The 13887-nt window shown below is 42.5% G+C and overlaps 1 protein-coding gene across 2 annotated transcripts in view; it reads right to left on the bottom strand.

The window, feature by feature from the left end:
- Positions 1 to 6757: 6757 nt before the first annotated feature.
- The window catches only part of CYRIA (CYFIP related Rac1 interactor A), an 83020-nt gene continuing 75890 nt past the window's right edge, over positions 6758 to 13887 (bottom strand). For both annotated transcript variants that reach the window (XM_081100864.1, XM_081100863.1), the window contains exons 10-12: positions 12280 to 12406; positions 9124 to 9194; positions 6758 to 7319 (exon numbers count right to left, since the gene is read on the bottom strand). In XM_081100864.1, coding sequence (XP_080956990.1) covers positions 7256 to 7319; positions 9124 to 9194; positions 12280 to 12406 — 262 coding nt within the window. In that variant the 3' untranslated portion in view covers positions 6758 to 7255. The remainder of the gene's footprint in view (positions 7320 to 9123; positions 9195 to 12279; positions 12407 to 13887) is intronic.

The raw sequence follows: 13887 nt of genomic DNA, 5'->3' as shown, positions 1-13887 counted from the left end.
TACTTTCTGCTTATCTTCTGTGATATTCAGAAGCCCCGGGACAAAGAAAAATACGTCCACAGTACCTAGCAACTTTATTTTTAGAATGAACATATTGTCTTTGCTAACCAGATTTCTAGAGACAAAGTTGAACCAACTAATAGTGCTTATAGATGCCAGGATAAATGACTGGACTGTTAGGGCAACACGCCTAGGTTGCTATCCAAGGTGCTGAATAGATTTGTCTAGTTTTTGGAAATGCCTTCTGTTGCACTTCTTCGCTAGCCTCTGCTGGAGTAGCTGCCTAGTCCCAGACTGAGCAAGACTCCACCTGAATAGCACACCTGCCCTTGCTAGGACTAGCTGACTCAGACTTTTGATCAAGACATCAACCTGACTTCTCAGCTGGACTCCTAGCAGAACCGCGGCACGCTGCAAGTTCTCTGTGTCCATGGAAGTTAAAAATATCCTCACAGATAGGTAAATATTTTCTCTAGGGATAAAACTGACCAACCAGGAGAGTAGAAAATTTGTTACTGTGGATGGTTGTGAGCTTTCAAAATTAATTCTCAGGGATTCATCTTAGCAAACTCAGGTTTCAGAACCCTGAAGTCTCCAGTTTGCAGGAAGCTTCTATTGGTCCCTAGCATATGTTGAGCTTGGTCCTCTAAGGGACATTTTCCTGCCCTCAGGAACTTAAAATCTAGTTGAAAAGCAAACATATAATTTAAAGTACTATATGGTGACCTATATTTAGTATCAAATAAATTATATGCACGAGGAACTAAGAAGAGAGAGGATTAGCATGTACTGGGTAGATGGGGAAAGCTTCATGGAGGAGGTGAGTGTGACCTGGGCCTTGATGTAGTGGTAGACTTCAGATAAACAATGAGGAAGAGGGTGTGCATGAATGGCAACATGATGGAGTAGAAATTCCCATGGTACATTTTGGAGGTAAATACCTCCAGATTCAACCTACAGCTCCCTATCATTTCATCTTCCTCACACATAGAATACCACCACCTTTATACCCACCTCCACAGTGATTAGATAATTTTTTCATACAAAATATAATTCTTTCAAATATATTGACATTTAGAAGAAAATAATTTAATAGCTGCCCCAAGTACATTCAATATTTTTCTAGAAACATGCTTCTTTGAGGTATAAGGGGCCTTTTAAAACTACGGGTCCTCAAGTCACAACATGGAAGACTTGGGTGGCTTAGAAATGGTTAGTGACAGAATAAGTCTAGCTCTGTCAGGGTGCAAACAAAGACTATTAAAAATGATCAGAAAGCACAACGAGGAGGTATCTGGAAATACGCTATTTGATGGGAAAAACTGAAAGATTTCTATGAGAAAAGACTTTCTTAAGTGAATTTACAAGAATTTTCAGCCTAAACGACTCTTTCTAAACTAAATTCTAGGACATCTAAAACCTTATCACAATTTCAAAGGGTATTTTGATGGAGGTATTTTTATGATATCCAGGATACTTACAGGATTTTTGCACTTTATGTAATAGAAAACAGGCAAGAGAAGAGCCATGGAAGTAAAATATACAGTCCCAGAAGCTTGATTTGACCATGGAAGAAAAGCTCCCTTCTTTGGAGTTTGAGTTTTGAGCTGGAGCAGACAGAAGGGCCAAAACCTCTCATTATTTAGAAACCATGTAGATGTGATCAGGAGCATTTTCTACTAATAGAGATCAGGATTTTGACATTGGATAGATTAATGCACTTAATGAATATAGTTTACATAAATTAATCAATATTGTCATTAGTATTATTTAGTCAGTCACTTAGTTTGTGATGATTAAATAGAGTGCATAATTTTCCTTTTTAAAAAAATAGATTTTTATTGATTTCAGAGAGGAAGGAAGAGGGAGAGAGAGAAACATCAATGATGAGAATCATTGATTGGCTGCCTCCTGCACGCCCCCCCCCCCACTGGGGATCAAGCCTGCAACCTGGGCATGTGCCCTTGACCCGAATCGAACCTGGGACCCTTCAGTCCGCAGGCCAACGCTCTATCCACCGAGCCAAACCGGCTAGGGCTCTTTTCTTTTTTTTTAAATTTTAAAGATATTTTTATTTATTTCAGAGAAGATGGGAGAGGGAGAGATAGAAACATCATTGTTGAGAGAGAACTGTTGATCAACTGCCTCCTGCAAAACCCACACTGGAGATGGAGCCCGCATCCTGCAAACTGGGCATGTGCTCTGACTGGGAATTGAACGATGACCTCCTGGTTCATAGGTCGATGCTCAACCACTGAGCCATGCTGGCTGGACAAAGGTGTATAATTTTCAAACAGCCAACACTTAGGAATTCTATCTACTCATTGACAACCTAAAGCAGGGGTGGGCAAACTTTTTGACTCGAGGGCCACAATGGGTTCTTAAACTGGACCGGAGGGCCGGAACAAACGCATGGATGGAGTGTTTGTGTGAACTAATATAAATTCAAAGTAAACATCATTACATAAAAGGGTACGGTCTCTTTTTTTTTTTAGTGTTATTCATTTCAAACGGGCCGGATCCGGCCCGCGGGCCGTAGTTTGCCCACGGCTGACCTTAAGCATAAAATCAGGTGTGAACACAAATTGCAAATATTCACCAGGTTTCATGAATTCAGCCAGCTGAACCCTTCATCCTATCCTTCCAAGAGAACCCTGATTAACAATAAACCTTCTGGTTGGTATGAAGGGTGTTCAATTCCTCACTAGCTGTATTCTTACTGACAATCACACATATGCTTTACTCAATTTCTCCTGTCACGGAACTCTCAACCCTCACTTAATTAGGATTTCTCCCTCCCCGTCTCCTCCCTCCCAGCTTTTGTCCACTTATAATTTGTCCATATGTCAATTTATAGAAAATGTCCCATTTCTATTAATTTCTTTTTGTCTTTTGTATAAAACACCATAGAAGGGTTCTCTTGGGGATCCTGATCCATTGAGAACACACATAATTAGGTCCCAGGTGATTCGCTTGCAGGCACTGAAAGTAATACTATAGAATAGTTTCTATGTTCCACAGTGAAGAGAATTGCCTCGGTGCTAAAGTTGCCTGAAAAACTGTTCTTATAAGGAATAGATTATTTGCTGATTTTTCCAAATTCACAAAGTGCTACTGTCCTTAAAATAATGATTGAAAGAGCATTTATTAAGGTTTCTTAGCCTCCTCAGACAAGTATATCTCATGCATTTCTGTACTTACTTTATGCTTTTTTCCTAATGGAGAGTCTTTGCTGAAATGAATAAGACACAGCTGATACCAAGAGCAGTACATTTTTGGGTATTTCATGTTGTACTTAAAGAAACTGAGGCATAGAGAAGTCAAAGGCAGATGATGTGATTTCCTGGTGCTCAGAACAGATCTTTGGCAAATATCTATGCATGTCACATATCTATGCTCATGTGCTTATCACCCACTCCACCTTGAATATCATATATAAAATAGAGGTGTATTTTTAAATATATGTACCAAATTTTAATTTTCACTTCACACCCAAAACTTCTGTACAAAAAGAGGCAAAGTAGGCAAAAAATCACAATGATAGCAAAGAAGATATGAAAACTTTAAAACAGCTTTGTGTATGCACCAGCTTTCATAGATGTAGTGGGGAAATTGAGCTTCAGAGGGTTTGTTTCTTTAAGATAAAATTTCAACATTTATTATTAGTATCTAGAAAACTCACAGCTGTCTAGGATACACAATTGAATGAGAAGTCTCTGAATTCTACTGGACGCTTGGATTCCCAAATTGAGAGAGTTTTATTTTTCTTTTGAGGAAGCATGAAATTATTTTTACTTCAATGTGATGATGTATTAAAAACTTCAGTTTGCCATTAATATCTTGGTATAATAGTAATGACTAGGAGTGAACTTTGAGGAAGCATGATATTAATTGGTAGATAAAAGATAGTATCCAAGACTTTCTTTCTGGTTGTTAATTAATATGCCAGTCTGAATGGGTCACCACAATTCAAACATTTATTGCCACTTGTTTTGAGCTTTTTTTAAAACTACTAATTCCTTGTGGTCCATGAAAAGTTTCTGAGAACAGTTATAATGCCAAAATAGCAGTTCTGAGAAATGTAATTTTCCTTTTGTTGCTTGCCCCCCAAATAAATATGGGAGTAACAGAAAACACTGTTTATTTGTAAACTATGAGACAACAGATATGAAATATAGTTAACATTGACATGAAGACTGTTGTTAGCACTTTCCCTAAACCCCCCATAGGTCTTGGACGCATGTGCATGCAGCATAGAAACCATGATTGTTCAAGGACTCCTGATGCCTGGAGGACAGACTGTTAAAAGAATTTGTCTCCCACAATAGCTCTGGAGTGGGCCTAAGGTCCACCACCTGCCCGTGATCACAGACATTCAGTTAACCTGCCCTCCTGACACTCAGAGGCAACCTATCAGACCCTGGGCTTTGGAGAACCCACATCCTGGCGAATGAATTTTGGCTTTGAGACAAGACCACCTGGCTAAACTGGGGCAGGCCAGCAGCCCCTCCCATGTATTTGGTCCCTTTTGATAGAAAGTCTAGTTAAAAAATGATACCCGTGCTCAACTATTTGCTCTGCAAGTCCATTCCTCTTTCCAAGACTGAATCTCCTTTCCGGATAAAAGAGGAAAACAGACCCAGTGATGATGAACATTCAATGCCTCTATGTGTCCAGTCTTGACAGTTGTTGCCCAAGGATACCATGTGGCTGCCAAACAGAAGAACTTTTCTTAAGCTGAATATTGAATGAATGTGTTCACCCATCGTTACCCCATTTTCTGGCTTCCCCTGGGACATTAGAACCCTGAGGCTTGAAAAGTTCCCCAAGGCCAACTAGTGTGATTCTATTCTGGTGGGAGAAGAGCCACCCAGGCCGCTGTACTGGTTCAGCTTGAAAAGCTTTAAGGAAAAGGGTCTTTCCTCTCTCTGTTGACTGACATTTAGATACAGACCACGGAACCTGTCCTGCCATGGCTGGATTTCTTTGATAAAAATAAAACAAAACACATGTATACCTCCCCTTTTCTTGGAGGACTCAAGGGAATGTCAGCTGGCCAAAAAATCTGGAAAGCAGTGGTGTGACAGCTCCTTTCTTGGGACATTGTGAATGGCGCCAAGCTCTAAGGTACCCAGACCCAACTTCTGGAATGATCATCCACTTGGTAACTTCCTGTCATTATCTAGGCCAGACTGAGGATTTATTTTAAAGTATCCAGTCTCATCCCATAGTAGTATATATAGGCCACATGGTGGAAAGGAAAGAGCATGGAGTCGGGAGTGAGGCATCCTGGGTTCTAGTCCTTCATTGGGGCAGTAGGGTCCTGATTGACTTCACCCTCTGTTCTTTTTTTCTAATCGAGATTAGATTTCCTGGATTTCGTTCCAAGCTATGATCTTCAGACAGAATGACTCTAGGCCAGTGGTTCCCAACGTGGGCACATGCCCCATGGGGGGGCAATTTGATTTTTAAGGGGGGCAATTTGAGAATGAGATATTAACAGTGAATTTTTTGCATTTCTTATGGTTCTAGGGGCCTCATATATAGTATATAAATATATATTATGACATATTTATGCATTTCAGTTCTCTATTACATGTTTTGAAACTTTATTTGCCTTTTTTCATGTCACTTCATATTACTTTTTAAACAATTTCTTAGTGATTTCTTCCTCAGTACTTCAACTGCCCTTTCGTTCTTTTATTTTTCTCTTTCATGGATGCCATGTTCTTTGGAAGCTTGTTTAGACCAAGTTAATGTGAAGAGGAGTTCACTTTTTGAATAATAAGAATTATATGTCACATAGGAGTATCAAGATGTTAGAGAAGCTTGGGTAGGGCGTGGCCAAAAAAAGGTGGGGAACCACTGCTCTAGGCCTTGTCATACCGTCAGTCATCAGGATAAGGTGGGGTGATGCTTAGTGGACTCCACTTACTAAGAAAGAATGTGGGAGTCAGTCATTTTAATGACAGGGAGCCTTCGACTTAAAGATAGTCTTGGGCAGAGAGGGCTCCTGGAGATTGTTGGTTTTCAATGTCCATTTCAGAGAGGAGCAGGGTGAGACACAGCTGAAGTGAGTTTCCCCAGATCACACTGTGAATGAACAGGGCTAGAGCTAACTGCAGGAACTCTGACCAGGCTTTACTCAAGGCAACAAACTGGCAATGGGGTCAGGGAGAAGCTGTGTTTTAAAGACAAGGTAACCAGAAAACATAGATTTTTTTCCCCCTCCAAATTCCCCCCGTTTTCTGATAACTAATGAGTACCCCAGAACTCTATTGTCACAGGAATGGTCCACAGAGAACGAAACTCCGATGTGGAGGGGCTGAGTGCCCCGCACTATGCAAATAACTGCAATGTCAGCAAACTTACCCACAATTTCAAAGCCAGAGCTCCGCGTCCTGGTCCCTGTGACAGAGGGTTGAAGATCTGTCCTGTCGTCTGGGTGTCCTTCCTCCTAACATGTCCCCGACTTCCAAGACAACCACTTTCGACAGCCCACCTACAACAGCACACCTATCTATTCTGGCTTCTCTCCCGCGAACTGATTCAAACACAGGTGATTTTCCTCTTGCAAACTGAAAGGGGACTTCAGAGGGGCATACATCCAGCAGAAAGGGAAAATGCTGATGATAAAACACGTGCACACAGAAAGGCTGCACGTGTGGTCTGCAGTCTCGGAAAGAGAGGGGGCGTGCCGAATCCCAAACACCTGGGCTGGAACCTTCACATGCATTTTTCTTTTTTCTGGATTCTCTCTCTCTCTCTCTCTCTCTCTCTCTCTCTCTCTCTCTCTCTCTCTCTCTCTCTCTCTCTCTCTCTCTCTCTCTCTCTGCCAGGATACCAGTCGTGTTTCTTGTAGCTGAGCCGATACAGGAAATCAAATACTTTGTGTTTCTATCACTATACTTCCCAGAGAGATTACACATCTAGAATTTAAACACTACCACAAACGATCAGCAATTTCTGATTGTTACAGGCGTAGTTAAAGGACTCCAGTGGCAAAGTTCAACATCTCCAACTTTTGCCTTTGGAGGAGGGGGTTTTGTTTTAGACATTAAAGGTAAGGCTCTCAAGTCAACTTATGCTCTGCTGGGTTGAGTCAGTCAGGATACAAATTAAGGTCCATATATTGCAGTGACAAGAAGGAAACGGTTATGTAAATACACAAGTATTAACATCAATCTGTATTAAATTATGTAAACATATACATCTTCTGAGGTCAGTACATAGATCCTCTTCTTGGAGCAGAGCTTTACTGAAGCATTGCTCGAATCTGTTTGGAAGTCGACTCATCGTTCAAGTGCTTTGTAGTGAACCTGGATGGAGAGAGAATGATGGCGTTCACTGTGCAAATAGTGTTCTGTGAAAGCTCCAATAATGACTCACCAGCCCATCTTTGCCTTGGGAGACATAAATGATATTTATAAATCAAGCTTAGGCTTGGTTCTTTAGACAGAGAGCCACATTCCAATGCCCAGAGTATTCTCATATGGATTGAATATTTGATTCTTCCTTCCAGAGGAATTGTGTATTACGATTATTAAACGAATAGATCAAATACTCAAATAATTATGGAGGAGATATTAAGCAGTCTCATTTACAGGGAAGTAGACCTCTCATGACTGAGTGCAGGATCTCGGCCATCTAGGCCACCCCTGCTAAGTCACGAATTTGAAAATATGGATTTGCATAGCAACATAGCAGCTCTAAAACATTTCTAGTCTTCTACTTTCCAGGCAACACTTATCCTCATTGACACCACCAGAGGGCACAAATGGAAGTGAACAACAACAACGACAAAAAATGATGCCATCTGCCGAAGCTGGTTTGGCTCAGTGGATGGAGCGTCGGCCTGCGGACTCGGGGGTCCCGGGTTCGATTCCGGTCAGGGGCATGTACCTGGGTTGCGGGCACATCCCCAGTGGGAGATGTGCAGGAGGCGGCTGATCGATGTTTCTCTCTCATCGATGTTTCTAACTCTCTATCTCTCTCCCTTCCTCTCTGTAAAAAATCAATACAACATAAAAAAAAAATGATGCCATCTGCAACCTGCTGCAGAAATAGTTTATGAGAAGGAAAGGAAGGAGAAGTAACATGTAATAAAATCTTGACCATGTCCTAGGCTCTCTATGTAAGTTCTCATTTCACTGACACTAACTCTTTGCAAGAGAGTTTCTTACCTCCATTTGACAGATGTCAAAACTGAGATGTAGAGAGGCTACATGACCCATTCCAGATCACAAAGATGACCATGAAGGATTTGTGAACAATTTGGATACAGGTCTGGCTGCCTCAGAAGCCTGTGCTGTCTCACTTTACCACAGTGCCCAGGGGACACACACATGCCAGCACTCACAGGAGACCCACAGCCTACCACAGTGCCCTACTCTGGAAGTCTTGCTTGATCCAAAAACTTCAGTAACTAAAGTCTCTTTGCTAAGATGAAATGCCAGCCTTCTATGAAATGGGCACCACTGGAGAAAACCTTTGTTGACCCTCAGAATCCTGAAGGCTCTTACAGTAATTCTAAAACCGTTCTGAACAGTGATGGAGGAGCTCCACAAAACAGGATCAATCTCAGTGTCTAGTCTATTCATTTCATAGGCATCTCCTTCCTTCATTGACTGAATGAAGATAATGGATGGGCCTTACTTCTCTGCGTTGTGATGATAAAATGAGACAACGTGACTGGGAGCAGAGTACAAAACATTAAGTGTTGTACGCAGGCGGAATATTACTGATCTATCCCTGAGGCCTGGGAGGCTGCTTTGTCTAACGAGCCCCTACTAATCACAACCATTAAGCAGTGTGGCTGGGAGTTAGGGCCACAACCTGTGGGGTCACCCAGACCTGGGTTGAGGTCCTAGCTTGGCCATCTGCTATGCAACTTTTGGCAAGTTATTTGACTTCCCTAAATCTCAGTTTCTTCCATCTGTAAAAAGGAGATGATAAAAAATGGCACTGACCTTATTAAAAGGTTGTTGGGAAGAGCAAATGTATTACAATATGCAAAGGACTACGCCTGATGCCTTAGCCCTCAGTCCCTAACAGCATCTACGTTTGTAAAGGATCTGAAGGGTTGGCCGCCCCTGGCAAAGCTACCCCGGGCCTGAGGCTCACCTGAGGGCATTCAGCAGCCCCTCCACACTGTCCGGGGCCTGTTCCTTCAAAACCTTTATGCAGCCTTTCATCTGGGAGGAGAAAACACAGCATTTGTTAATATCCTAGTAATTTTGTCCATAACTTCTGTCCATTATAGTATTTGTCCATAGTAATACCACATTATTCCTGCTCACAGAAATAACCAACAGACGTTCTTCTTCCCCCGCCCCCAGGCCAGTGACTTGCTCCTCTGGGCTTCTAGAAGGTTCCACATCAGGTTATACTGTCCTGTAGTTGAGCATTTTACATATCTGGCGTGTGGGGACACAGACTAGAGCCTCTGATCTTCTTGTCTTTTACTGAGAGCTAAGGGCAGAGCTTTTCCTCCAGGAGGTCCTCAGTGGAGGCTGAATGGATTATAAACCTGACCACTTTATCCCATCCCTCTGCCCTGAATGCTTTTCCTCCTTCAGCTGTTTGTTAAGACTCAACTGAAGATCACTAATACTGGGAAGCCTCATCTGACTGCATTACCTTCACCAGGTGGAAGTCACCGCCACCTTCTTGCATTCGGAATAGTGCACTGGCAGTTAGAGAACCTCAGAGGTGTTAGTGCCCACACTGCCTGACTCCCTCACTAGACAGGAGAGGACTGGGAAAGACCAGTGGTTGGGAATGTGATCTACATGGACGCAGAATGACTGGGTTTCATCCATGCTTATTTGTTAAATTAATATCTTCACGAATCCAGGCAAGTTTCTTGGCTTTTGTGCCTTTGGAATATAATTTATTCAAAATTTGGGGAGATCATGAAAATCAAATTTAGATCATAGTATAGCATGCATATCCTGGAAAATTTTTTTGACAAAGGAAGAATCTTGCTGCAAAGAATACGGTCACTCATTTTAAACTCAAATGTTCATGCACTGTATCAGATTTGGGTACGTTCAAGACCTCTTTTATAATGGCCACTTAGCAACATTTTCTGGGGGTACACCTCTGGTATGCTGTAAGTTTTTCTTTTTTAAAACAAATTTTGGATTGATTTTAGAGAGAGAGGAAGGAAGAGAGAGACAGAAATATCAATTTTTTGTTCCACTTATTTGTGCACTCATTGATTGATTTTTTTTTAAGGTGCCCCTACTGGGGATTGAACCTGCAACCTTGTTGTATTGAGACAATGCTCTAACTGACTGAGCTACCCAGCCAGTGTGAAAGTTTGTCTTAAAAGCCTGATAAACCCTGATGGTAGGATGGAGGTAGCCAAAGCACAGGGTTGAGAATCATTTGGGGGCCATGTATAGGCTTATTGAGAAAGAATGTCATGGTCAATCAGAGATGCCAATCATGGGTACAGGATGGGGCCAAACTGCGCGATGTAGAGATTTGTTCCCTCTCCCAACAGAGCTCGTAGTCCAGTGGGAGGAGAGAGACAAATAGCTCATTATCCTATGTGTTCTTGTAAAAGATGCTAAAGGAGCAATGGGACCATAGATTAAAACAGGGTTGTAAGAGCAGTGGGTACCCGTTAGGAATGTCTAGTTCTATTTCAGGCTGATTAAAGTCATGGGTGTGAATAACAAGATGCAGTCAGGAATATAGTCAGGGCTAGATTCAATGTGGGGTTCATTGTATGTTAGGAAGTTAGGGGCATTTTCCTGTAGAAAACACCCTTGGTGAGTGTTAAATAATCTAGCAATGTGACTAATACAGAAATGGAGCAGAGGAAGCAAGACTGGAGATAGGAGGAGCACCTACCACTAAATATTTTCTTGGTAAACAAATAATTACAGAAAAGTAAGTAAGACTCCCTGAAGAGTCATGTCTAGCTGTGTTAGGAAGCTGGAACCTCAAAATGAGTAATCCAGGTTGCATTTTTCATTGATAGATTTTCTCACATTCTGCACACTCATGGCCCCTCTGGGCAGGTAGACTTTCTGTGTGTCCAGGACTAAAGCATCAAAGACACTGTTCTGTGCAGATGAAGGAGCATAGAGGGTGCCAGACTGTTAGTACAAAGAGGTACTATTCTGTACTTAAAAGGCTTTAAGTCAACAAATGGAATACACTCCTGGGGGGTGCTTGAAGCAAGTGCTGGGCTGACAGGACGCATGTTTTTATCCCACTATCAACAGGAAATCACTTGCACACCAACATGGACTGTTTTCCCCTTATATTCATTCATTCGTTCATTCATTCATTCAGCAAAAGCTCTGTGGAGCATCTATTGAGTCCCATGCTCTATGTGCCATGGACACTCCTGAGCAGTAAATCAGACAATAGGTGTGTAGAGAATGGTCTCTGCTCTAGTCAAAGAACTGCGTCTGTGAGGGAGTCAGAAAACCCAAAATGGTAAATGCTCTCGGGGTTGGAAAAGAAGGAAGGCCCTGATCCACGTAGGGGCAGGATGAGGAATATTTGAGGAGGGTCTTAAAGAAATCCACCCACAAGAGAAGAGGAAGGGTGCTCAGGGTAGGGAAAAGAGCTCAGGCACCTGCCAATGACAAAAGGCATGGGAATCTGGTGGAGGCACTGGAAAGTGGGGTGGAGAGGAAGTTGGAATGTTGTTTGTGATTTGAGGAGGGTGTCTTGTGATTCAGTATCTCCTAATGCTTTTCATATAACGTACTAAAAATATATTTTGCCCTAGCTGGTTTGGCTCAGTAGGTAGAGTGTTGGCCTGCGTACTGGACTGAAGGATCCCAGGTTCCATTCCAGTCAAGGGCACATGCCCAGGTTGCAGGCTCGATCCCCAGTAGGGGACATGCAGGAGGCAGCCAATCAATGATTTTCTCTCATCATTGCTATTTCTCTCTCTCCCTCTTCCTTCCTCTCTGAAATCAATAAAAATATATTTTAAAAATAAAATAAAAATATATTTGTATAACACGGATAAACTGAGGGGCACTTGCAGCTAAGTGACTGTTCATCTGCTCAGCTCCTCTACTGGCTGAGCAGATCAGCTCCTCCACGTTCCCGATATGCTTTTGAGGTTGGATGCTCTGTTGTAAGCACATAAAAAGGATTGGACTTCTTCCTATGAGGAGAGGGACCAGGATGGGGCTTGAGTCTTGGAGAGGTCATTCTTAATGGGTGGTGGAGGAGGGAGAAGCAAGGTCTCCTTGGCAGCATTTATGTACTCTTATTGGAAAGCACATTTTATAATATTCTTACATCGATCTTGGACGTCTTGCAGAAAGCTCCCACGGGGTGGACGTGGTCGTAGAGGATGATGACCCCCACCATCACCCTCATGCAGAACATCAGCGTTTCTTCGCTCGTAAACCTGCTCCTGTACTCCCTGGGAGAGAGGGAAAACAGCAGGGGGGTTACTTCCTGGCCCGAGCACGCTCGCGTCTGGCTCCACACTGGCTGCCGGAGACCCCTCCAATCCTCTCTTGAGAACAATCCCAGACCTGCCCCAACCAGGTTAATATGCTCTTCTAGAAACCCATGATGATAATTCTCCTTGAATCTATCCCACCAGCAATTCAGTGCAAAAATAAGGTAAATTAGAGGGCAGTCAATTCTCTTCTCTTCTGCCCTTCAGTGAGCCAGCTCAGCGCGTACATCACTCCCCACCCATCAATCCTGAATATTTTATAGCAGTTCCCTCTGGCTGTCCAAGATTATAGAGAATAATGGCTTCATTATAGAGAAAAAGAATCAAGCTCATTTCCACAGAGCAGCTATCGTGTCTCCAGTCAGGGTAACTTCCTTTGTTAAGATACAGGCTGCAGATTGAATTAAATTGTGGAAGATACCTTAAAGAAACGATGTGCCAGTCACCAGGCTGTGAGTATTCGTGAAGTCTGAATTTTGTGCACTTACCCTGATAGGGTCTCTGATGATTCAGATAATTCTGGCCAATACCAGAGGCTTTCTTAATATCTATTTCCTTATGAATTGGCCCTTCAATGAAGATGCTTACTGTTTTTGTCTTGGAATAACTATTAACTTTGGTATAAGCAAAATATTTGAAATTAATACCATCTTCCACGTGAACAGAACATCAAATTTTATAAGGCATTTTTGATCCCTTTGGGCATCCCAAACACTCTGCAACTTAGATGGGGTTCTGAGAATGGTATCATATGAGGAAACCAGGGCCCAGGCAATTCAGACCACTTGTCTCTGGGCCCAGAGGGGGCTACAGATATAAGTGGAACCCTGACTTTTGAGTGTGAATTTCCACATTCCCATGCTGCCTCATCCTCAACAAAGTCAACCATTTTTTAAAAATCTAGCAACCAGCTTAAATACAAAGAGACTGAAGAGACTGCTGGGAGAGAGAGAGAGAGAGAGATCTTCATTATCACTCCTGTAACAGTCTTACCACTTCTCCTGGTTCTAAATCTTCTCTCAAATATTTTCTCCAACATATTACTAATAATATCCAGTTATTTCACCCAATCCTCCACTTGATTCTTACACAATTTCTACAGCATCTTTCTTTGTTGTTTTGTTAATCCTCACCCGAGGATACTTTTCCATTGATCTTTTAGAGAGAGCGCAAGAGAGAGGGAAAGACAGAGAGAAAGATCGATGTGAGAGAAACACATCGATTGGTCGCCTCCTGCATGTGCCCCAACCAGGGCCAGGGCTGGGGAGGAGCCTGCAACCAAGGTGCGTGCCCTTGACAGGAATCGAATCTGGGACCCTTTGGTCTGAAGTCCAATGCTCTATCCACTGAGCCAAACCAGCTAGGGCTCTACAGCATCTTTGACTCGAGTGTTGGCTCTGCCATCTAACAAGTTTTGCAATCCTTGGAGAGTTAGCTCA

This window comes from Myotis nattereri, assembly GCF_964212035.1.
Source record: "Myotis nattereri genome assembly, chromosome: 10".
NCBI classification, from domain to species: Eukaryota; Metazoa; Chordata; class Mammalia; order Chiroptera; family Vespertilionidae; genus Myotis; species Myotis nattereri.
The sequence above is the reverse complement of the archived record's forward strand: the minus strand, read 5'-3'. Positions and strand labels throughout refer to the sequence as shown.